A 25,535-nucleotide genomic window follows, 5' to 3' on the forward strand; every position below is an offset into this window, starting at 1 on the left:
CACCCATATGAGTTTGCAGAACATGTATTCATCGAAGGAATTTTGTAGCTAACTCACAGTTCTTTGCCAATGCAACTTGTAGCTCATTGGTTAATTTCTAATTTGAATTTAATTGTTTCACAAATGTATTTTGAATAAAATAGTGTGCACTAGTAGTAGAACTAGTAGTAGTAGTAGTAGTATAAATATATTTATAAAGCATAACCTTCTCTTAATGAAAAGAAAAAAAAATAAGATGAAAATGGTCTCTGTTGTGGACACATAAGCGACCCTAAAGCCAAACCAGAAAATGATTGCAGGTTCCAGTAAAACACCTGTACATACAAAACAAAATAAAAGAAAACATAACACATCTTTAAAGTAATGTTCATGTTCTAACGTCTCTTTTGTAAAATGTGTTCCACTGTGATCTGATGAAAAAGCTGTCAACTTATGAAACACTACAAAACGACATATATAACCTTCTAAAAACGAGCCTTTGGCCAATGGTAGGCAAGAAGAGTATCAGACTGGGCCAATAGTTGGCCGTCACTTTCCACCAATCAGGTGGCATGTGGGAGGAGCCAAGGCGAATCATTTTTTTTCTTTACCGTAATGATGTGGGAAAGTGCCCTGCAGCTGTATTCTATACGTAAGACACGTTGCGACCCGTTAACCTAGCGTAAGATGCGTCGACGTCGCCTTTTGCTGTATTTCTAAGGGCGAGGAAGTAGTCTTGTCAACTGTTTTGGGGCCCAGTACGATGGAAAATGTCAATAAAGATGCCAAGACGAACCCAGCAGCGTCGGCGAATCTCCTCTCCAAGTTAATTTTCTGGTGAGACACCCCGGAACATACATCGCAGCAGTCAGGATACACTTCATAGCAGTGTATTTTCCCCACCATTGTTTTCTACATTTACGTGTTAATTTACGTGAGGCTTTTGTGTAATCGACACTCGCACAGGTTGGCACCCAAACGTGACGTCACGTTGAATTGGCTTCGGTTTGGTCCCCGATCAAATATGAAGTACAGTACTGGATTTATTGAAAGTAGTTCCGGTGTGTGATTTGACACGTTTTCTTACGAGCGGTGTCATTGCCACTTGGCACCTCTAACATTTATGAAAGTGGCGTTTCATGCTGTTGTTACCGTGTCATGACTATTTTTGATATGTCTTGTTCTCAGGTGGCTCAATCCGCTCTTCCGCGCTGGATACAAACGCAAGCTTGAGGAAGATGACTTATACCCGGTGCTGGCGGAGGACAGCTCAGAGATCCTGGGGCAGCAGTTGCAAAGGTACCATCCCAAATTTCTCCGTCGTGGGATCAATAAAGTTCTGTCTTATTTTATCTTCCAACCGAGTTGTGCTCACGGAACACTTCTTCTGATTGAATACCTCGTGGAATATTATTAAAACAATATTTAAATGCAAAATGTTGGGCAGTGCATTTGAGGTTTGATAACGTTGTCATTTCTGAATATTTTATTTACTTTCAACCACACAAAATGTTCAGTGGCATTAGACCAAACCATACATGTATAGTTTTTCCAATTGTTTATTTATTTTGAACAATAAAAATAACAATCGCATTATTATGATAATAACCAAACTATGCTATATTGAAACAAAAATCAAATTGGAAAAAAATATACGACATGATTAGGGGCATTTTGGGTGGTGCCTTTGAGGTGTGATAACTGAGTAAAAGGTTATACAAGGTAAATAGAACCTTGAGATCCAAAAGTCACAACAACTTAACTTTTTTTTTTTTCCTAACAATTCTTACAAGTTTGCGTTGCATGTTTCCGGCAGTGGAATTTTAGCACCATAGTTGCTTTTTAAAATGCTTCGATGGAACAGAGAAAAATATCAAAAATGCCATAAATGGCACCATGTCTTCCATGAGCATCCTTTTGGTTTCATTTTCACATCACGTGGTTTTGATTTTATTGTCACATCACGTGGTGGGCCAGTTCCCCATACTACTGTGCTTGAGTGATTGTTGTCATAAGATCTTGAGCAGTGTTGAGGAACTTCTTGAATGAAATGCATTCAATATTACTATTAGTCACTTGCATCAGAAAGCACTGTAATACGTTTACAATATTCAATAAGTTACTTAAGTGCACTTCACTGGGTATATTCAGCTGTAAAAAGTTAATATTTTTTCAAGAAATTGATAATTACATTATTTTCTATGACATTGTTTCTAACATGACATCTTTCATTATTTTTCTTGACATTCACAAACAAACCAACAAACAAAATGGTGAAAAAGGAATGGATAGTACTTCATTCTTAGTCTTTTCTGTGCAGAGAAAAATCACATATGGACATATTGCCCGAGTCGACAGCTCGTCGGTGACACAGAATAATATGTATCTGGTAGACCAACAGCCTGACCGTCGTGAACGACAAAAACAATTGTGTAGTTCGAGAAGGCCGTGAAGCTACTCTGTTATTTCTCATCCTGAGTATGTAAACAAGTCTCACTATGTCGCTTGGTGTTCTGACATTCTGGCTGACTGTTGTCTGGTGGACTCCATAGCTCGACAAGGTCTCAGTGCTTTCAACCATGGAACAGGTAATTCACAAACATGAACTCATCGAGGGAATCAAAAATTCCATGGGTTAGACTAGCTAAGACTTGCCCTAGGTAGGTCAGTAGCTTTTACTGTCAATCAGCAAAATATGTAAAACAATTAAAAGATTAAAATGGTGCTATCAAGTCCAAAATAATAACAATATTGCAGCCATTAGGCGGCTCGGTGTCGCACTGGTTAGCAGATCCGCCTCACAGTTAGGAGGGTGCGGGTTCGATTCCACCTCCGGCCCTCCCGGTGTGGAGTTTGCATGTTCTCCCCGAGCCCCCGTGGGTTTTCTCCGGCACTCCGGTTTCCTCCCACATCCCAAAAACATGCTTGGTAGGCAGATTGAGCACTCCAAATTGTCCTTAGGTGTGAGTGCGAATGGTTGTTTGTCTCTGTGTGCCCTGCAATTGGTTGGCAACCAGTTCAGGGTGTCCCCCGACTACTGCCTGCCTACTGATGACTGCTGGGATCGACTCCAGCATGCCAGCGACCCCCATGGGGGGAAGCGGTATAGAAGATGGATGGCTATTGCAGCCATTTCTAATTCCACAATGTTTTTTCATTCATCTTCCAGTCTTTCACCAGTGGATAATATATATTGTCATGACAAACAGTATGCGCAGATGATGTAATGAAAACTTTTACACAGTGCTATTCCATCTCATTTGTGATTACAATGTATTCCATGAAATGTGGCCACGGTGCAAATCAGAGAATAATGCTCTTTGCTAACCAACAAAGGGGTTTAAAGATTCATTCATTCGTTCGTTTGTTCATTCATTTTCCAAAAAGCTTATCCTGACAAGGTTTACAGGCGTGCTGGAGCCTATCTCAGCGGTCGGTAGAACTGGACACCAGCTAGTTGCATTGTGCATAATATTTCTCTGTTCGGTCACGGTTGAAGCCAATGTTGCGTAACGTCTCTTGTGAAGTTGTTGGTCAAAGATTTATGACAAGATTGTGCAAGTACCTAGTACAAAATGTGATGTTTAACGACAAGAGCAGTTCACAATTTAACGTGTGGTTAATTTTTTACGTATCGTAAGCACCGAAAATGATTTTCAAAATGTTTATTGATCCATTAACATTGTATATTCTGGATACGAATTCAAAGAAAATTCAAAGTAATTTTAACACCTTATATTGGTCAATAATTTGAAGAAAGAAAAAAAAATACCAACGTGGTTACTGGCCTATAGTATCAATTTTGACATAGGAGGTTTCGGGCCAATGCCAGCAAAATGCATTCTAATGAATTACTGAAAGACCTTAGATGTTTTTTTCTTTTTTCATTCAAATAAGTTTTTCAGTTACAGTGCAACAGTGGAATTCAATTTAAACTGGAACTATAAACCATGAAATGTGTTGGTGATAATGTCTCATTGCAGTCCTGTACCATAATAATTTTGATCCCGATTCCCCACCATGTGAGTAAAGACAGGGAGCTGCCTCTGCTTTGGGGGCTGTGCAAAATGAGATTTCCCAGTCATTTCAAGGCAGTCAACTGCATTACCAATGTGGAATTAAGTGTAGTGTCTTGCCTGTGTAGCCGCTGATAGTGTGAATGATACACGCTTATCCGCTCACTGTCTACAACTTGAGACATACTTGTATGAGGTGCCATGCTGCAACAGTATGAAAGGAATTGACAACTATTCATTTAACTGAAAGTGATGCAGACAGCCATCAGAGGTGTAGAACAGAATGTGTGTGTTGTGTAAACTAATGAAGCTTCAAGATGATTCATGAACCCATTGTTGTGTTTACTTAGACCTCTAGATGGCACTGTGTTCACCGAAGAGCTGAAAACCCACGACTTGCCATTTCTTACAACCCTCACTTTAAACCAACATTTCCATCTAGAGGAGCCAAAGAATACAACAACTGGTTCATGAAGCTTCATTTTCCCATCACTAGTGTAAACATTACATAACGGATACACATAAATGAAATATACCTCAACTCTACCTCATCTCCAAAGCTAATACTGTGTTTTTTGTTTGTTTGCAAGTGACAAGCATATGGCAGCTAACCAATTAGCACAAGAAACTTAACCTAGCAGCGTCACTTAGTGTTCTACCTTGTTAAACATCACAAACAGATGGATTTAAATAAACTGTAACAATCACTGAGTAATGTGCTCTGTTTTATTAGAGAACAGCAATGAAAGTAAATGGGGGCCAGTCGCATTACAGTAATCCTCTTTCCCATTGCGGGGGTTATGTTCCAGACCACCCCCACGACAAATGAAATCTGTGAGAAATACTGCAGTTAAATACACCCCAGCCATGTTTTTATATATTCATGGTGTTTATTTTTTTAAAATGTCTATCTATTTTAATCCCATGCCCTGTTTTTGCAATTGCTCTGGTAATAATCAGAGCTGTATGAGAACATGTGACTACTTTACCCTTGGCAACCTGTTAAATCACCTGACGGACTGCTTCTATTTTCTTTACAGACACTGGGAACATGAAGTCCGGGAGGCCACAAAAGAATTGCGGAAGCCAAAACTCTCAAGAGTCATCATTAGGTGTTTTTGGAGGATATATTCAGTGCTGGGATTGTTTACCCTTGTTGAGGTCAGTTTGGGAATTTGTATTAAGCACCATTCACAGGTCTAAAAACGTGTAGAAAGGTTATAACCACAGATTAAAATCAGAGTTTCATGTCACACATCAAAGGAAATGAGTCACTACAAGAACTACAAGAACGTTATCTTTACTTTATTTTCTATGTCAGGAGGTGATAAAGGTGATCCAGCCAGTGCTTCTCGGGTACCTGATCCGCTACTTTGAGGATTACGACCCGCTCAATAAAGCAGCCCTGTATGAGACCATCGGTTATGCTGCTGGGCTGTCAATCTCCACCATGGGCCTGAATCTGCTGCACCACCTCTATTTCTTCCACGTCCAGCGAGTTGGCATGAAAATCAGAGTGGCCATGTGTGGCATGATCTACAAAAAGGTAGGTGTGTTAGTAAGTTTTTACTGAGAGAAGAAAACCTAAGATTGGTCAGCCATCCATCCTTGATGGTCATTGAAGTGGCAAATTAACTTGCCAAATTCTGTCACAGATGTAAATATTATTAAAAGTTGTGACATTTTGCCACACTTTTGATAACATTCCACCACAGTGTTGCAGTTCTAAAGGGTGGCCAACGAGAGAGAACAAACTTTTCTGAATGTCCTCCTCTTTTGTCCTTTGTTACAGAAAGTATGCTGAAACTTTTGACTCTTAGTGTAGTTGACACCAATATTGCAAATAAAAGCTAAACTGAACTGTCCTACTTTTCTTACATTTGCGATATTAGTTTCTTGCTGAACTGAATTTGTTTTGCAAAACTAGGCTTTGTGTCTCAGCTGTTCTGCAATGGGAAAGACCACCACAGGTCAGATTGTGAACCTGCTTTCCAATGATGTCAACAAGTTTGATGAAGTAAGTTACCCAGTAAACCAGCAACTAAGTGGAAGTCCAATGCTGCGTGATAGGAGTTATTGTACTCAAAAGTATTTGAAGTCATAATGTGAGAATCTGGTTGCGTGCCGACTTTGTGTAAATGCAAATATGATATACTGTATATGTATACAATGTTTGTACGTTATAGTTATTTGAGTTGACTGAATGTTTTCAGACAGTTTCAAATCGTCATGAGATTAGGATCTTAATCTGCCTTTCTCTGCACCAGGTGACAATCTTCCTGCACTTCCTGTGGGTGGGACCCCTCCAGGCAGCAACTGTTGTAGGACTCTTGTGGCAGGAGATTGGGCCATCTTGCCTGGCAGGCATGGTGGTCCTCATGTTCCTAATGCCCATGCAGACCCTATTCGGGAGGCTGTTTTCGAAGTTCAGGTACCGTCGCAACAATTTGTGACTTTTGATTCCTGCAACCAAACCAAGGAAAATCTATTGGCCAACAACACAGTCAAGAGTAGTTTGAGTAAATCCTTTGGATGGGTGCAGAATCTGGATTCGTCCGGCAAAGAAACATAACAAAACAATAATCACAGCGTAACCTTATAAACTCTAAAGTATAATGCCCGTGAATCCATACAATTTGCGACTCCACTCAACATCGGTGTAGAACTATGCTTGCTTTATTTTAAGGATGATGTTAATAACTTGTTCAACTTTATCACTTTTAACATTACCTGTACCATAAAGCGCTTTTATGGTGGCATGCTAAATCATATCTTAATTTTCGTTATTTCCTATGGGAAAATGCACTGCGCACTAAATACAATCCAATTTTATGTTCTGCTTCCCAAAATACGTTACGTGCAATAATATACCTTTTTAAAGCCTCACCGGGTTGCCGCAGGGCATTTCCATGGCGCGTCAACGAGTCGCACTAGAGTAAAAAAAAAAAAATGTTGTCTGCACTCTTTCATGTGCTGCGCTCATGGGATCATATTCAAAAAGACACGATCGTGGCTGTAATTACTGCCAAACTTGCATAAACAAAGTATTGAACAAAGGCTGGGAATACTTATGTACATGTGATGTGTAAGTTAATTTTAATGTGTTTTTTTACTGACATTTTTTTTCCCGTATTGTTTTTGCACTGTCTTCAAACATAAGTCATTTACAACAAAATCTCTGGATTGGCTTTTTAAGGTCTTTAATAGGACCTCTTTTGAGTAACTTTAATTCCCCTCATCTGCAGGAGTAAGACGGCAATTCTTACTGACAGCAGGATCCGCATAATGAATGAAGTGGTGTCTGGAATGAGGATCATCAAGATGTATGCCTGGGAAAAACCATTTGCTGCTTTGGTGTCGGATGTCAGAAGGTGAAATTTATGTTCTGTCACAACCAAGGTTGTTGAATAATTCAGAAATCATTCAAAAATGACTTTGTAAGATGTGTGCAAAATGCTTCATTGTAAAACTATGACGTCATCTTCAACTCAACAAGGTTACATTGTGTTTGTTTTTTGTACACATCCATTTGCGTACTCCGCGACATCATTAGACACACCTTAACAATGTGCCTTCAGGGTGTCTGGCTTTTTCTTTTTTAAATCAGCTTAGCCTCGATCCTCATTAGGATAGATGGTAGAAAAAATGTGGATCAGATAGTTGGAATTTAATACCCCAAAAGCTTTAGACAGGCCATTGCACAGCGGTTGCTTAGACAAAAAAAAATAGATTGTGCAGGTACACTTAATCAAATGCTCATCGTTAGTCTCATTTCTGTGTCTCCCCTATCGGTCATTTGGCTTTTAATTTCTGTGTTCCTCCTTCTCTGTTCGTCATCATCATCATCACCAGTATCATCTTCCTTCCATTCTCTGTAGGAAGGAGATCCATCAGATCATGATGAGTTCGTATTTGCGTGGCCTCAACATGGCCTCCTTCTTCTGTGCCAGCAAGATCATCGTCTTCATCACCTTCACCCTCTATGTCCTGTTGGGGAACAAAATCTCAGCCAGCCGAGTATTTGTGACTGTGTCACTGTACACGGCAGTACGCCTCACTGTCACGCTCTTCTTTCCCAACGCCATAGAGAAACTCTATGAGAGCAGTGTCAGCATTCAGAGGATCCAGGTCCGTCGCTGTATAATCCTGTGGCCGTTTGAATTATGGACCCACATTTATGGCATTTTATAGAATTTTTGGGACAGGACATGCTCTTATCCTTGAATTTCAGTTGATCATATGAGAACGTCTGAATTTTCTGTCACAGAACCGTAGACAATCATTTGGAAGCAGTTTTGTGTTCTTAATGCATTAAGATTTATCGTCGTAACTTTGCCCATGTTCTTGTCTATTTTGTTCAAGGAGTTCTTGTTGCTGGATGAGATGACAAAGACGAGTACACCACTGCCGCTTGCCGAGAAGCAAGATTCTGCTATTGAGATCCAGGACCTTATGTGCTACTGGGATAAGGTTTGTAAAGACAAACATGTATTTTATTTTCATTTCTACTCCCTCTACTATCATGAAAACATAATAGATGAATGGTTGTGGGTCGCAGGCGTGCTCAAGCCTATCCCAGCAGTCCTTGGGGACCTCAGAAGTGTGAGGCATGTTAACATGTTAATGAGTGCCCCCGGGCCCCCATGCTGCCCGTGACCAAATTTAACTTGTATATTTTTTATTGTAGTTGTAGTTTGCATGTCCAATTGTTAACTTTGAAATCAGATCAAATAATGCTGACAAAATCTTATAATGTTTAAATGACTTAAGGTCGTCAAATGTGTGCCACCTCCATAGAGTCTGGATGCACCATGCCTGCAGAATGTCACACTCAGTCTGACCGGAAAACAGCTGTTGGCTGTTATTGGACCAGTGGGTGCAGGGAAGGTAAAAAAAAAAAAAAAAAAAAAAAAATCCAGATTAGAAGAACATGTGACTTTACATGTGCGCTCATTTTTCTCCTCTTTCTCAATCCAGTCCTCGTTATTGAGCTCAATCTTGGGAGAGCTTCCTGCTGAAAAGGGGGCAATGAAGGTCAAAGGTCAGCTAACCTATGCAGCACAACAGCCATGGGTGTATCCTGGCACTATCCGCAGCAACATCTTGTTTGGAAAGGACATGGATCTGCGCCTGTACGAAAAAGTACTCAAGGCTTGTGCTCTAAAGCGGGTGAGCAAGTCAGGTTATAGTTGTACTTGTTCTTAACATGCTAAGATAGGTGCACATGATCTTCATAGCTCTGACAACTATATCTTTTTTGATTTTCCCCTTGAAATGAGCCATTTCATTCTAGAGAGGGTCCAACATACAAGGTCACACATAACAACACAACACTAAGACCACACATAAAAGGTGTCTAGCCAGTTACCCACCCCTCCTGGGACACCATCCATGTCTGTCTAAACAGAGCGCTGTGTGCTTACTTAAAAAATATGAATAAGACATCATGCATACCCAAACTGTAATAACCCTGGCAAAATAGAACATTAGTAACTAATTACATCTCCGTGTATGCATAGGTAACATTCATAAGCAACAGTAAATGCCACTCTTGACTGTTGTGCAGGACCTGGAGCTGCTCCCGGATGGAGACCTGACACTGATTGGGGACCGTGGCGCCACACTCAGTGGGGGGCAGAAGGCTCGTGTCAACCTGGCTAGGTAATGCACAGGCAATAAAAGTAATGCCACACCCCAGTGTTTAACTAGTCAGTGGATGTTTTGTGTCTCCAGAGCTGTTTATCAGGATGCTGATATTTACCTTTTGGATGATCCTCTCAGTGCTGTGGACGCTGAAGTTGGAAGGCACCTCTTTGAACAGTGAGAAAGAAAATAGCATTTCTTGATACTGCAAAAGAAAGAGAACCCAAGAACATTTTAGCCACTTTGGAGTGGGCTATTTTTTTTTTGTTTTAACATTTTTTTTTTCACCCAAACAGGACTTTTGAAAATGTATTTTTCCAAGGCGGCACAGTGAGGAACTGGTTAGCATGGCTGCCTCACAGTTCGGAGGGTGCGGGTTCTATTCCACCTCCGGCCCTCCCTGTGTGGAGTTTGCATGTTCTCCCCGTGCCTGCCTCAAGCTAAAACGGTGCTAGGAGTACAGCCCCATTGGTTGCTTAGACAGCTTGTGAGTGATTGCTTGGACAGTATTTTTTGTTGTTTTGTTAAGGAGTCATCAGTGTGGACAAATTTTATTGACCCAATGTGGTGAAAAATGTTTTTCTAAGTACATATCCAGTCTACAGGCACTGTATATCCTGTCAGTCTTTTGAGAAACAAGTTTTCGTGTAGAACTGGACACAAATCTAAATGAAACCTTTTGGTTTAGATGAAGGAATCTGCTTGCAGTAAGACAGGAAGAGGTGCGGTGCTGGTCCTGACGTGCTGACAATGGCTCTTCCTGTTGCACTCTTTTGAGAAACAAGTTATTGTGTAGAACTGGACACAAATCAAAATGAAACCTTTTGGTATAGATGAAGGAATATGTTTGAAGTAAGACAGGAAGAGGTGCGGTGCTGGTCCTGACGTGCTGACAATGGCTCTTCCTGATGCACTCTTCCCCTTAAATAACCCCTGTTACATGACACAGGAATTCAGACTCAGCTCCAGTAAATATCTACACTATTTTATTATCATTTATTTTCAACCCAGATGCATCTGTGGCCTGCTGAAGAACAAACCCCGCATCCTGGTCACTCACCAACTACAGTACCTGCAGGGAGCAGACCAGATTGTGGTTCTCAAAGAGGTCTGCTAGTCATGTCACCATGCATGTGATGATGCTTCCAGGACTGGCATGCATGTACAGCTACAAATGAATTGCATTTATTTATACTTCTCGTAGGGTCACATGGTGACCAAGGGGACATACACTGAGCTACAGCAATCCGGACTGGATTTCACCTCACTCTTGAAGAAGGAGGTGGAGGAGGAACTCCATCAGTCAACCTCAGACCTCACCTCCCGAAACCGGACTTTGTCACAGAACTCAGTGCGGTCTCAAACCTCTTCCGTGCACTCGGTCCAGGATGGAGAACATTTAGAAGTTTGTATAATGATTGTGCAAAAAACATCTCAAATGTTGAAAGCCCTCAGTTAACTAGGAGTTCCTTTAACATATAGTAACTCTTCTTCCATACCCAGGCTGAGCCAGTGCATATGGTGGCAGAAGAGAGTCGCGCACAGGGATCCATCGGATTCAGTATCTACTTGAAGTACCTGCGGGCCGGTGCCAGCATTTTGTTTGTGGTCATTGTGATGCTCCTGAACATTTTGGCACAGGTAAGCAAACGCACCACAGCTCACACTTGCAGGTCCAGGATTGGAAATATTTTTTTTAGAAACATTGTGGAATTCATTTCTATCTCGGTACAGTGCTGCAAGTCACATATGACTTTGACAATGTAGTTAAATATACAAAATATAATCTACAATTATAGAAAATAAAATTTCGCCAGAATGCCCTCCTACCTTATGCACGCGATGAAGTGTGCATGATTCGGTCCAGTGCCTCAGAGGATTTCTTAATGAGAATGGTTGCGCGCTAACGAGCGTGATTTGTCTTCCTTAAAGACAAACAACAGTTCGTCCCTTGAGAACTCTACCTCATCTCCCACTTCTTACTTGTTAGAAATGCTCACCACACTATTTTACTGTCACCTGTGTGGTATTATTCCTCTCCAATTGTAAAGCACTCCTTGTCCCTAACACTTTTTGTAAAAGTTGTGGAATAGTGTGGCAGTGTGCACCTTGGTTGCTGTTTCTTGTTGACCCCTTACTAATTTTCATAATGCATTATGACAAGCTAAAGCAGCAAAATTGGAACGGGAAGTTAAAGCTGCAGCACTTGAACATGAAACTGGGCTGAAAGCAGCGACAGTAGGCTTCAAACAGCTAAAGCAGCAACAATAGAACAGGAAGCTAAAGCAGCATCGTTGGAAAATAAAGCAGCAGCACTATTGTAGGAAGCCCAAATCAAAGCGCTGGAACAGAAATGAAAGTTCAGAATCGCTGCAATCAAAAGGCAAAAGCAATGGCACAGCACATTCAAGTAGCAACACAGGACTAGAAAGCCAAGTTAAAACTTTTTAAAAGTTAGGAGGCTAAGACTGGCACAGCAACAGCACCTCAGGAATCTACCAGACCAAAGATAATGTGAAGAAGTGAGGCTCTTGGAGTAACTGTTTGCAAATGTTTACTCTAAACTTGATCTGTTTTTCAACACTACACTGACTTCAGTTGGGATGAGTTGGATAACATGGCTAACATTAAAGGCTAGGATTCCGTTATGGCGTTAGTTTGTTGAGATCAATGACATTGTCAAGGAGAAATCCAAGCATTCAGGAATCCTCATGGTAAAACAATTTTCAACTGAGTGAACAACCAAGCTGTCATGGCAAAAATATATAGACTATATTATATAATTCAATAACAATGTTGGAGCTGGTGAAAATGCTGAGCGGCTATTAACTCAGAAACCACTTGCCACAGTGCCCGGTGAGCAAAAAAGTTCGTGTCAAGCCCTGCTTGGGACCCTGAAAAGGTTAAGGAGTGCAGAAAATTATTATATAAACGATTCTGGGATTTTGATGCTCAAAAAGAATAATTCACTATGATCAGATATGTGACGGGTGTGACAAGCAGTGAAATACTAAGACTGGATTTTGCAGGTGGCGTACATTCTGCAGGACTGGTGGCTGGCTTACTGGTAAGTAGAAGGACCACACACTTCTAAGAAGTCTTTTTTGTGTCAACATTATGAAAGGTCAACTTTCAGCAATCAATAACACTAACCTTTCGTCATTCACGTTCACATGTTCATTAGGTCAATGCATACTTACTTGTATCTTGACCATCTTAGTCGATGTCAAGGCGAGAGTGAGCAAGTTCGCAAAGCAGCATCCCTGGTTTGTTTACATGTGACTGATGTTATCAGGGCTGAGGAGCAAGGAAAACTGGACACCAACAGCACCATGGAGCACAATGTCACCAAAGTTAACAAAGAGCTGGACCTTGGATTCTACTTGGGCATTTATGGAGGTCACATTTACACTGAATCGACTTTTTGCACATGTTCCAAAACTGCAAAGTGAAACTGTGCGCCTCTGCTGCTATTTCATAGGTTTAACAGCAGCTACCATCATTTTTGGCTTTGTGAGGACCATCCTGATGTTCAACGTGCTGGTGAGATGTACACAGGCCCTGCATGACAAGATGTTTTCCGCCATCCTTCGCACTCCCGTGCGCTTCTTTGACATCAACCCCATTGGTAAGCAACTGCCCAGGAATAAAAAAAAAACATCTTGTTTGTGGGTGTATGAGATCTTTTGACTGAAGAACTGTTTGCTCCCTAACCTGATTTCTGAGGGATTTTTTAGAACATATCTCACATAAACGTTTTGCATCATTGAGCACATTTTAATAACCCACAAAGAAAGTCAATTTAAATTTCCATCTATGGTTTTTTTGGGGTTAGGGTTAGGGAAATGCTGTGCAGTATTATGTATAAATTGAACTCTACTGCTTAATATAAAGTGGGCTTCTGTGTGTGATTGACCTCAGGTCGAGTTTTAAACCGGTTTTCGAAGGATGTTGGCCAGCTGGATTCCAATATGCCATGGACCTTTGTTGACTTCATTCAGGTATGAAATCAGTCTGAATCTAGACTATGTGATGCCAACATCAACGGCATCATTTGCATTGAATCCAGCGCTCTTTTTTCGTACTCAGGTTTTTTTGCAAATCCTCGGGGTGGTTGCAGTGGCGGTGGCTGTGATCCCTTGGATTCTTCTTCCTGTGGTCCCCCTACTCATTGTCTTCCTCTTCCTCCGGCGTTACTTCCTGGAGACCTCCAGAGACATCAAACGTCTCGAGTCCACAAGTGAGTGTTCTCCACAGGGTCTAAAACAGCGCACGCTTGTGTGTCTGAATAATTCTTATAAGCCCTCCCTTCCTGTCCCACAGCTCGGAGCCCAGTTTTCTCGCACTTGTCATCCTCCCTGCAGGGCCTGTGGACTATTCGGGCCTTCAGAGCAGAGGACCGCTTCCAAAAGGCTTTTGATGACCATCAGGACATGCACACAGGTTGTATCGAGGAAAGAGCCAGTGTTTGTTGATGAAACTAACAATGTTCATTCTAACCTGAAACAGCGGCGTGGTTCCTTTTCCTGACCACGTCTCGCTGGTTTGCCATACGCCTCGATGCCATGTGCGCCATCTTTGTGACAGTCACCACATTTGGCTGCCTGCTGCTCCGAGACCGTAAGGAAGTCCTCTACCCTAATACTGAATAAGTATTGTATGAGACGAAAGGGATGTGTTTCTCCTCTCAGAACTGGACGCCGGCTCTGTGGGTTTAGCTTTGAGCTACTCGATCACCCTGATGGGTATGTTCCAGTGGGGGGTTCGTCAGAGCGCTGAGGTGGAGAACATGGTATGAGGCAAAATAAAACTTTTTCCAAGTGTTTGAGTAAATTATGGTTCAGTGAGCTGGTATAGAAATAAATATGTGGTGAACCAATTAACAGATGACATCAGTGGAGAGGGTGGTGGAATACACCGAACTGGAGAGTGAAGCCCCCTGGGAAACCAACAAGCGACCTCCGCCTAATTGGCCCAGCAAGGGTCGGGTGACCTTTGACGGGGTCAACTTTTCCTACAGTGCTGATGGGCCCAAAGTTTTGGACAACTTGAAAGTGACGTTCCAACCCAAAGAGAAGGTCAGAAATGTTATTGTCAGAAGGGTTACAATATGATGTCGTTGATGGCTGGAAAATCTGATGTGATGGTCATGGTCAGGTGGGCATCGTGGGTCGGACAGGTGCTGGGAAAAGCTCTCTTGTGTCAGCCCTGTTTCGCCTGGCTGAACCCCAAGGAAACATCTTCGTTGACGGCCTGTTGACTTCTGAGCTGGGCCTCCATGACTTGCGTCAGAAGATGTCCATCATTCCTCAGGTAGATGGCTGCTGACCTAAACACATTACACACATCACATTACAGTGGACTAGTAATAGGTTTTTCATTTCTATTTCATTTTGAGTTTACTTTTGCTCAAATTTAGTTTTGATTCCAGAGCTGGTTTGGTAGCTTTGTTTCAGTTTAGTTTTTATTAGATTTAGTATTACCATTTACCCCCTTGCATAATCCGCATTTGTTTCCATCATTTCTTTCTGCTTTCATCCCACATTCCAAAGACATGCATGGTTGGCCGATTAACTGCTCCAAATTTTCAGTAGGTGTGAGTGCGAATGGTTGTTTGTGCCCCTGCAATTGGCAATTGAAAACATGCACTTGCACACATGCAAACAAATGATGATAATGAATAAAAACGTCTTTTTAAGATTTGATGGGTTGGGGTAGTATTCTCGTGTGGATTTTACTATAGTTTTTGTTTCCTTTTAAAATTTGCTGTATTTCTTGTGTGCAAGATTAAAAAAATGTCCGCGTTTGAACCTTTGTCGTTTCTCTCCGTGAAGTAACATGCCCATTTTGTATATTTTGTATTGCGTCAAGAACTTGTGGATTTTCAAAACGTAACTTTTTTGTCTGTTTTCTTTTTCTTACTATCAATTCCTCTTTCAGGACCCGGTGCTGTTCACGGGTACCATGAGAAAGAACCTGGACCCTTTCAACCAGCATTCAGATGAGGAACTGTGGAATGCGCTGCAAGAGGTGGCATGCATTCAAGCAAACACAATCATGCAGCTAATCGTGTCCCATGAGCCCATTCTGATAATAATCCCATTGTTATAAAACGTATGGGCTCGTACATGTTAGGAATTCAACGTTGCCTCTGTGTGCCCTTCAGGTCCAGCTGAAGGGTGTGGTGGAAGAGCTTCCTGGAAAACTAGAAACTGTTCTGGCTGAGTCTGGCTCCAACTTCAGCGTGGGCCAGAGGCAGCTGGTGTGTCTAGCCAGAGCCATTCTGAGGAAGAACCGCATCCTCATCATTGATGAGGCCACTGCCAACGTGGACCCCAGGTAGTCAATTTGTAACAGTGGTAAGACTGAGTGAAAATTTATTTAGCCTGCATCACGGCCTTTGCACACGTGTTTGCAGGACAGATGAACTGATCCAGAGAACGATCAGAGAGAAGTTCCAGGAATGCACCGTGCTCACCATCGCTCACCGCCTTAACACCATCATAGACAGCGATCGCATTCTGGTGCTTGCCTCTTTCAGTCAATGCATATTTCTCACATGAAGCCACATTCGGCAAAATTTACTAATGTACACGGCTGCAGGTTCTGGATGCAGGGAGAATCCACGCGTACGACGAGCCTTACACTCTTCTTCTAGACCCCTCTTCTATATTTCGTAAAATGGTGCAGCAGACCGGCAAGCAGGAGGCTGCAGCCCTGCTACAGGCAGCTAAAGAGGCAAGTTTGCGTAGATTGTTTGCACATTTTTGGAAGCCCCACCAGCTTGGCTTCACTGGCCCCGAGCCACATGAAACAAGGAAAACTGCAACTAATGCGGCGTGCATATGTTTCAGGCTTATGATGGCAGAAGCCGACCCAACCTCAGTGATGGCGAGGTGTACGTAGCAGATAAGACTTTGGTCATCTTTGAGACAGCTCTGTGAGCCGCACCCTACAACATTGGAGAGTGTCCAGGACGAATGCCAAATGTACGCACATGATGCGAACCATTGCTGTACAAACTGTAGACATTAATGTATTTATTTTACATACTTGTTGTTTTTTTCACACATAAAATCGCTGCCTTGTTTTCAATCTGCAGCAGTCACTTTATTTTAACGTTTGCTCTTATAAGCCAAGGAAAACACTTTGAACCAAACAAGTGCCAAGTGTCTTCTTGTGAGCAAGGTGAGAGTGTTTCAAATTTTTGAAAAACAAATGAAAGCGATGTTTACTTGTTTTACTGACATTGTAAGCCTGCTACAGACGGAGCAAGCCAAGGAAACACTTTGAACCAAACAAGTGCCAAGTGTCTTCTTGGGAGCAAGGTGAGAGTGTTTCAAGTTTTTGAAAGTGATTTTTACTTGTTTTATTGGCATTGTAAGTCTGACACAGACTAAAACTATCAATCTGGCTACATGTTTGTGGTAGATCCAAGTTGCGGGATCTTCATAGCAGGACGTTCAGGGTTTTTGTTGAGAAATTAAAAGAACATAAGTCATTTATATTGATTTAAATGTGTTATGTTTTCATTTGATTGTGAACTATGATCTGGGAAAAAAGTATTTAATCTATTACCCCTCGATTTGTATAGTAATTAGAGTCATTTGAGGTTACAGTTATTTTAATAAGTCACAAATGGTTTGTAGCACTTAAAGGGAGGGTAAAACAAGGATGGTTCATTTTTTATTAACATTTATTAACAATCAATGGATAGAAAAGAAAAGAAGGAAAACCTGATGAAAAAATACAAACTTTACAAATTAAGTTCTTATCTGTGTGAGTGACATCACATATACACCGTGTCATGTCTCGACCGCATGATTTATAATGGTGGAATTAGAGATTGTTTTCAATACAATCGGAAATACAATCACGGTTTAGTTTTTGTGTTCACTAAAATTATTAAAGGTACTTTGCAGTTGATAAAATGTTATCTAGCTCCAAAAACACTACAAATTTGTCCAATTAAAATAAAAACCATGGATTGATGCACATTCAAGCTTAAAGAAAAAAACAGGTCCCCAAATTTAATAATTTTAAACAACATACATTATAAACTTTAAAAAGTATAAAAAATATAAAGCCAAAACAGACTGGCTTACAAAAAAATCTTCATTTGAACTCAGACTTTTTTTCTAAACAAAACCAAATGTTTGTTTACCAAAAGCGATAAACTTTTTTTAAAAATTAAATTAACATGTAATCCAACTTTAACTTCATCAAAATTACTTTTAAAGTAATCAATCAGTTTAAGTTACATTACCATGTAATCCAACAGTACCACACCTGTCCAAAACATGAGATCATAACATGACATCATGCAGATAGGTATGAGCACTTGTCTTGTGATAACTTTTTCAATTCTTCCGTTTCCTGGTGGTGTTTTTACCCAGGTGTGCTTCAATACCGGCACACAGTAAAAGGGATGATATTTGGCGTTACGTAATTTATTTTCAGGACTGCTGACACTGAGGTTGCTTGAGACTTTTTCGTGCTGACTGTGCCAATGTGTGTCATGTCGGTTGCATTGTAGAAAGAGAGCTTCTGGGATGAGAGGTCGAGATAGATCCCAATCCTTTTTGGTATGAATTGGAGAGTTAGTGGAGTTACTCCCTCTGGACAATTGATGGAAAGCTTCCCACCATGACATTTGATAACATGATCTTGTATCCCCACTTCCCAAAAGGAAGTTTCACCAATATGGCCAACCTCTATTTCCCAGTAATGCTGCCCTGAAGTGAATTTCTTCACACTTGTGGCAAATCCATGATAGCAAGAAGTTGGGAAGACTCTGGAGGCAGGTAATGGAAGAGTGGGATTTTCTGCCACGGCTTTAATAGCCTTTTGACGCTTGCCCCTATACAAATGATCACCGAAGCTGCTTTTTCGGATAGCTGGATATTGAATTTGAATGTCGCTTTTTGGGACAACTGGATATTGAGTTTCAATGGGGGAACTATGGAGCAGACTGCGTCTGTCAACAGACACATTGGACTGGAGCCCCTCCTCCCCTTTGAGGGTGAGTTTTTCTTCTCGAGGCTTGATCACTTGAAGCATCTCTTTCCAAACAAAGAACTTCAGGTGACTCTCATAAGGTCCCAGGGAAAGAGAGGTTTCCTCCACTGAGACATCGTTCGCGCTCAGTTGGTATGCCTTTTGAAGAACATTAAGTTCGGCCCAGCCCTTTAAAATTTTACTATGGTCGGCAATGTCCAGAACTGAACCCACCTTAGCCTGCAACGTTTTTTTCTGGGACAGCGCTGCGTTGATAGTGATCAGGTTCTTGATCATTTGCTCCTTACCAGTGTTTTCTTGTCGTTTTACTTCATTACTCAGCTCCTCTTCTCTCTTCCGCAAAAACTGGTGCATCTCCTCAAACTGTGCTCTGATTTGGCTCAGCAGTTGACAAGACCTGTTTTTAATTGCAACTATTTTCTCTCCCTGAGTGTGGCACACGCTCTCCAAAGTTTTGATGGGTCCAGAAATCCTGTCTAATCCCTGCACCAGGTCGTTCTTCACCAACATCACTGCTTCTTCGATGGGTTTGAATGTGTGTCCTTTATGCCTTTCTCCATCTCGACATATGACGCAAATCAGCTGCCCGTCGGTCACACAGTACAGTTTGAGCTTCTCATCATGTTTCGGGCACATTTCAGCAACCTGTCAAAAAATGTTTGGATGATTTGATTATTACAGCTATGAGAAACATAGAACAATTCTACCCACTATGTGGCTGATGTTTTTTTTTTTTTTTTGTTAGAATACATCCACTTGTCTGTTTAATATGTCAACGCTGTCACTGCTGTGTTTATCTTCATTCCTTAAAAGGAAATGTTCATGGATGGAGAAAGAATAGATTGAAGGGACTGGTGATGGCAATCTATCGCATTTTCAGTTACTAGATGATAACTGAATGTAACAAAATAAGACAGAAAACAATTGCAATGCTTGCCTCCCTCCCTCCTGTGGCGTAGCCACACGGAAATGGGGGGAAAAAAAGAAGCAATCTCCGAAAGTGGCTGGGCCTGTTTGGCATAAATCTTATCACACAATAGGCCTCAATTAATTACAGACAAATTTTTTTGTGGCGTATATTTTAGCGCTGACATCATTTTTATATATAGACCAGTGCCGATGTTCAGTTTGCTGGAAGTTCCCTTAAGAAGTTAAACCCCAAACCTCTTTATTTACCTATTGTTGTTTTTTATTGTGTAGATAAAAATCTGATCAAATCAGATAGAGGGAGCACTTCAGAACAACAAATTGCACATTAACGAACAAGGTTGCATTTTATTTCAAGTCAACAAACTTCCAAATATTTATTTCCTTGCCGCTTTGCAAGGACGACCCAGTGAGGAAAAATGATAGGCTTGCCCCCCACAAACTGTAATCTGATTGGCTAAACTGAAGAATGTCCACATTTGACTGGACATAACGCACAACATGAGTAGGCGAGTGCCCTTTAAAAAATCCTAAGGATCTTTTTCTTTCTTTTTTTTGCGAATCGAACTCATGAGCCTCCACACAAGACGGGCCATCAACGAACCCCGAATCCTAAAAATGTTTATGATCTACTAATAAGAGTGATGACGTAACTTACCTCATCTTTTGCTGGAATATGCCCTTTGGTTATATTGTGTTTTTGTTTTGCCTTTTCAGCAAGGCTGAGCAAGACGAAATTGGTACACAAGCCTGTCACCTCTTCCACAGATGGGACAGACGTCCGACATTGCGGACACAAGTGCTCCTCTTCGTTGTCCAAAAAAGCCGTGAGACATGTTCTGCAGAAAGAGTGGCCGCAGAGAAGAGTGACCGGATCGGTAAAAATCTCCAGACAAATTGAACAGGTCAAATCGGTTGCAAAAGAGTAAGAATCCATATCGCTTGCTTGCTGACGCCTAAGCGGTGAGCGACATTAAATCTATGTGGATTGTTGTACCAGTCTGTACAGATCCTCTTCCTTGTCTGTTTTGCCACAGCAACGCAGTGTGCAGTCCCCAATAAGTTGCTTGGCCAGTTTAATCACGCCATGGCTTCTCTTTTTTTTCCCCATTTGTTTGTGCCAAGACATTACATAGTGGGGAAAAGAATTTTGTGGGGAGGCTACGTTGCACCATTCGATTTGCCCATCAGGTGTCGCTACACCGAACGGTGGGGAAAAAAGTGAAGCGATGGAATTAATTTCAGGGTGTACTTTACAGATTTTGAAGAAGTGGGCTGCGTCCTCGGTCTACTGGGTATATTTAACATGTTTAGGAGTTGTGAATTTTGCGGATCGAGCTAGTTGACGCAGCAGCCCGAGGCACGCAGTTGTCACGACTGCTTTTATAAGATTATCAGTAAAATATTTTGGCCTAAAATTGCTTTCACACAAATTGTTACTGTAATCAAGACTAATATTTCCTTAGCGTAGCTTCGTCATAGTTTTGACCTATGTGCATAGTCGGGTTAATAATAATAGAAATTGGACATTGTAGTTACTCAACATGAACACAAGGTGGCAGCAAAGGCAATGATTTGAACATCTCCCAAGAGCTTTAACTATTGCGTTTTTATGTCACTGCAGGTCAAGCGTTATTTCAAAACAAAAGGTGAAATCTTCATATGACCTACTACTGGTAAGACACAAAGTGCAACATTGTTTTCATTGTTTCATGTTTAATTTAAGTCGATATCTCTGACAATACAGTGGTGTGGCATTGGAATTTTAAATGATAGTTGCTGTGGAGTGTACAAATTGTAAAGTATTGAGGGAAGCATGCGTCAAAAGTAACCTTTTTTTTTTCGTGATTTTCAGCATCAATTCTACATATTTTTAGAGGGTAAAATATGAAGCTGACCTGCGGCCACTGCTGCAATTTGAGTAGATTGAATGAAACCTAAACCACAAATCTTCAATTGAGTCAGAAATAAATCTGCATTACAATACATGGTCATTCTCATTAGATAGACAGGAGGAACTCTACAATGGGCACCCACGCACAAGTAAACAATATTATTAATGTTATCTGACTAATGAGAATTGACTTTTCCTATTTACACTCATAATCAGATGCGCTACAGTAACATTGTGATTGAGAAAGCCAAAGGTCAGTGCTTTGTGTTCCAAGCGGTTTTCAGGCAGTGAAATTGAGCTTGAAGAGGACCGTCTGAGGTGTGGTGACGTCTGCCACGGCTAATTCCTGTCCGTCCGACAAGCCCAGCTCTGTGTGACGAGACAAATTTAAAAATCAATACATAAACACATATTAAGGCACCCTGTGTATAGATGTCAACAGCATAAGGACGAAAGATGATTACCTTTCAAGGTTTTGCAGAGGTTTGGCCTTGTTCGTTCTTCAATTGATTTAACAGACTGCAATGAAAAGTAAATTAGTTCTTTTTTTTTTTCAAGTTTTAAATTGAATACAAGTAGATGGGCAAGTAGCATGCTGAACTATGTCCTTCTATTACCTGCAGGTACAGAGTCTTATTTTTGCCTTCCAGAGTTGTAGTGATAGCTGGAGATTTCATTTGTCTGGAAAGTAAAATTTTGTCATTTTCACTTGCCGTCCTTGCGGCGAGTATAAAATATATAAACTGCTATGTCTTATTTGATGGAAATGTGATTGAATGTCACTCACAGGGAAGCATTCTCTGTCAGGTACTCTAAGACCTCCTGGAGTTTTGCAGAAGGCGGGAACTGGAGGTCTTGTGGCACCTGGCTGCAAGCTGAACAGTTGTCCTGTCCATCAAAAACAAACACACATGGTACAAGACAGTTATAGTTTGCCAAAATTATAAGAAGGTGAAGATCTCAGCAACAAACCTTTCGTTCAGCTTCAAAACTGTAAGTGTAGAGTCCGTCCACATCATTAAAGACCAGGTAATTACTTAAAGGAATATAAGCACTGCAACAAGGAAGAAACGTGATGTGTGTTTTGACAAAGCCATACATTTAGCAGAATGATTATGGATGAGCTTGCGGTACCAACCTGGTGGCAATTTTGAAAACTTCACTTGCACAGGCAGCTGCAAAAACATTTGACAGTGAAACACCAACAATATTTGAAAGCTGTTATTTAAGTCAGTTTATTTAAGCACAAGATAAATGTCAAATGAAATAGAGCAGGAACTGAATCGTATCTCTGCAAAACTGAGACCAACTGAGGAATAATAATATATTTTTCTCAAATCAAGGCAATACTTTCCATACCAGCGATAACGGCATTCGTCGACGCCACGGCAGGAATGATCCGCTTTACAACTCCTGCAAGACAGGATTAATTCATTAATATTATTATTAAAAACGCAAGTGCTGTCAGTTGTCGTGTGAAAGCCAAACCGGATTTGACCTTGAGTGAGTCTGTACGTGACTCCGGTGATGTTGAACTGAGCGGCTCGCTCTAGCGCCCGCTCAAATATCCACTGGATGTGCTCGGGGTTATCGCCATCTAAACTTGTTTCTGGGAAACAAGAAGGTGACGCTGAATCTTCAACAACACGGAAAGGATCATATGACCTCCATACCTCCAAACGGCTTTTCTTTGGGCCACTGAAACATTCTGGGGTATTCAATGCAATGCTCGGGGAGCCTCGGCATGGACGCGATGGTGCACATGGGGAAGTGAACCTGAGCATTGTAAAAAATGACAAGGTTAGCGTCAACTTGGTGGCCAACAAGTCTTGCTTGCGCTCATTTAAAACTGTAGGGACGGAAAAAAGAATAACTGGGCGAGCGTGTGACCTGGGGCGGGTAGAGCTCAAGAGTGCATTCGATGCAAGCCGTCATGCCGGGTAAAATGACGCGAGCGTTTCCTTTGAAGCCTTCCGTGCCTCCGTCAATGAGGGGGATGATGGAGCTGGGATCCAGTGTTCCATCTTCATAGCTCAGGAGGGATATCTAAATTTAGCAAAAGTGCCATTGAGAGCTCAGTCTCCCTTTAGTAAACTTGATGAGCATCTGTTGAAGGGACAGCGGCTTCCCACCAGCATGCCGTTCATCCATCGCCTGGCGATGATGGAGTCCAGCCCACACACGATGATGTGGAACTCTGCAGGGAGACAAGTTCAAGTTTGGGAGAGGTGACTCACTCTGCTGAAGTTGACATCCGACAGAGGAAAAACACACTTACGCCTGTAGAAGGACTCGTCAAAGTCTTGGATTTTTTTGAAGTGTCTGAACGTGACTCTGATAAGGAATTAAAAGTATGTTCGGGTTCTTGCAAGTGTGATGAGGTTAAGGTTTATTGGAGACTCGGAGACTGTTCCAGATAGGATACGGTACAACTTTACACCCAGGGATGCGACTGTTAATGAAGTCAGCGGCCACTTCCGCTTTTGGTCGGCCCACATCTTTAGGCCTGATGAAACAAGTTCAAACAAAATCAGCCGAGATTAACAGTGAGGGAGAAAAAAAACAACAAAGGAAATTTACCTGAAAAGAAACTGACGATTGAGGTTGGACAAGTCAATCGTGTCCATGTCAACCACGTGAATGAGACGGAACCCAGATAGGGCCTGCAACAACACAAGTGTCTTAGAATAAAGATAAAGGCGCTCTCATTGCTTTGACTCAATTTCCTACCAAATCTTTCAGCAGTTCGCAGCCAAGCCCACCGGCACCGATCACCAAAATCTTGCATGTCTCCAATAGAAACTGTAGAGACTGAGGTGACACGCGCATCAAGGCAGGCACATTATGAGGTCATCGTGGTCATTCAAATGTCCTCGCTCACCTCTGTGCTTGGCTCAAAATCAGGATGTGTGAACGGACCGGGTCTCTCCAGGAACTTCCTAACGTGATTCCACCGGCCGTCCCAGTCGCAGGCACCACCATCTACAGCCATTCTAAAAACACAGCAAACACTCAGTCGCACGAGTAGACAAAAACTCCATGACAACAGCCAGCGGCAATATTCTTCATCACAAAAGGCAACACTCTACTCATTTGAAAACCAATAGTCTTCATCTACATCATATCATAAAGATTTATCCACCAGGTTATTAGCTTTGCTTTTAAAGCAACTGCCAGTTTTTTCCAGCAAGCTGCAATAGTGACAAAACAAATTTGTCAACATTCGTGAGAGGTTTATGAATGAAAACATTAATAAATTTGCTGTCTAATACCAAGCACATGATGCAAATAAATTTACATCACATTCTTCTGTGTTGATGTTTAGTTAAATGTACTTCCAGGACGTGTGTACCCAATAATATGGGCAGAAGGTACAACACAGGTTTTGTTGCTGAATCGTTAATCAAAACAAAGACATGTTAAGAACACATTTCCATTTAGGGGAATTAGAGATTTACGGCCAAGCAGGTTTATTAAGTCTAGGTCTGACTAAAATATGTGAATTTTCACGTCTTCTGGCCTCACAGCCTAACGCAACCCTTTTGCCGGGCAGAAAGAGAGAGACCTTTCATTAGCATTCGTCACTAACTTGTCTGTCAGGTCTTCTATTCGCCTTCTTTTCTTCTCCCTGGAAGAAAAAATGGGAATAGATGTGAATCATCCCGCGTTAGGGTCAAACTACTAGATGTTTAACGCCGATTAAATGGCTTTTTCATCCAATGAGACTTACGACTCCTCGGCATCCGCCATACTTTCACGGTCCCATGTCCTCGAATATGACGGGGGGCTTGGCGAGCGTCAAAGCTGCGCAACACTGCTCCGGAAAAACGCAGGAAGAGAAACGCAGAATGATTTTTCTTTGTTTTTCTTTTTTTAAAAAAACGCCCTTATTCACTCTGAGCAAGAAACGGAGAACAATATGTAATTTGTTTTTAGTGTGGATTTTCGTGTAGTTAGATAAAAAACAAACATACATTTGTAGTTATTGCTTCCGGTAAACGGTTAACTATCGCGAGAGTTCGGTGTCACGGTTAACTATCGCGAGTGTTCGGCGTCAC

General features: G+C 41.5%; 3 protein-coding genes across 4 annotated transcripts; 1 reads left to right on the plus strand and 2 right to left on the minus strand.

Moving 5' to 3' along the window:
* The first annotated feature begins 564 nt into the window (after positions 1 to 564).
* On the plus strand, positions 565 to 17,149 carry abcc4 (ATP binding cassette subfamily C member 4 (PEL blood group)). The gene is made up of 31 exons (XM_049755509.2): positions 565 to 816; positions 1,168 to 1,278; positions 5,036 to 5,156; positions 5,317 to 5,541; positions 5,923 to 6,012; positions 6,263 to 6,426; positions 7,241 to 7,366; positions 7,874 to 8,123; positions 8,358 to 8,465; positions 8,793 to 8,882; positions 8,973 to 9,164; positions 9,562 to 9,656; positions 9,729 to 9,815; positions 10,650 to 10,746; positions 10,843 to 11,043; positions 11,142 to 11,279; positions 12,668 to 12,705; positions 12,934 to 13,037; positions 13,120 to 13,266; positions 13,560 to 13,639; positions 13,728 to 13,878; positions 13,962 to 14,081; positions 14,148 to 14,258; positions 14,330 to 14,430; positions 14,525 to 14,716; positions 14,796 to 14,951; positions 15,579 to 15,668; positions 15,805 to 15,977; positions 16,057 to 16,162; positions 16,242 to 16,376; positions 16,493 to 17,149. Exons 1-31 carry the CDS (start codon positions 743 to 745, stop codon positions 16,580 to 16,582), a joined length of 3,963 nt encoding a protein of 1,320 aa, XP_049611466.1. The 5' UTR covers positions 565 to 742; the 3' UTR covers positions 16,583 to 17,149.
* A 162-nt stretch (positions 17,150 to 17,311) lies between these two features.
* LOC125989301 (nuclear factor 7, brain) lies at positions 17,312 to 20,715 on the minus strand. Its single transcript, XM_049755515.1, has 2 exons — positions 20,242 to 20,715; positions 17,312 to 19,301 (listed from the first exon to the last, which is right to left on the minus strand). Exons 1-2 carry the CDS (start codon positions 20,518 to 20,520, stop codon positions 18,042 to 18,044), a joined length of 1,539 nt encoding a protein of 512 aa, XP_049611472.1. The 5' UTR covers positions 20,521 to 20,715; the 3' UTR covers positions 17,312 to 18,041.
* Positions 20,716 to 21,279: 564 nt separating this feature from the next.
* On the minus strand, positions 21,280 to 25,369 carry uba3 (ubiquitin-like modifier activating enzyme 3). Of its 2 annotated transcripts, none has more exons than XM_049755520.2 (18): positions 25,208 to 25,369; positions 25,043 to 25,105; positions 24,359 to 24,470; positions 24,208 to 24,288; positions 24,058 to 24,140; positions 23,903 to 23,983; positions 23,756 to 23,799; positions 23,610 to 23,674; positions 23,368 to 23,523; positions 23,151 to 23,253; positions 22,976 to 23,086; positions 22,837 to 22,890; positions 22,616 to 22,652; positions 22,450 to 22,531; positions 22,265 to 22,365; positions 22,095 to 22,158; positions 21,942 to 21,996; positions 21,280 to 21,846 (listed from the first exon to the last, which is right to left on the minus strand). In XM_049755520.2, exons 1-18 carry the CDS (start codon positions 25,225 to 25,227, stop codon positions 21,758 to 21,760), a joined length of 1,401 nt encoding a protein of 466 aa, XP_049611477.1. In that variant the 5' UTR covers positions 25,228 to 25,369; the 3' UTR covers positions 21,280 to 21,757. The 2 variants fall into 2 exon arrangements, with proteins under 2 accessions (XP_049611477.1, XP_049611478.1); XM_049755521.2 differs by having other exon boundaries at positions 25,067 to 25,105; positions 25,208 to 25,365.
* Between the last annotated feature and the right edge of the window lie 166 nt (positions 25,370 to 25,535).

Source organism: Syngnathus scovelli, chromosome 2 (genome assembly GCF_024217435.2).
Source record: "Syngnathus scovelli strain Florida chromosome 2, RoL_Ssco_1.2, whole genome shotgun sequence".
Taxonomy (NCBI): domain Eukaryota; kingdom Metazoa; phylum Chordata; class Actinopteri; order Syngnathiformes; family Syngnathidae; genus Syngnathus; species Syngnathus scovelli.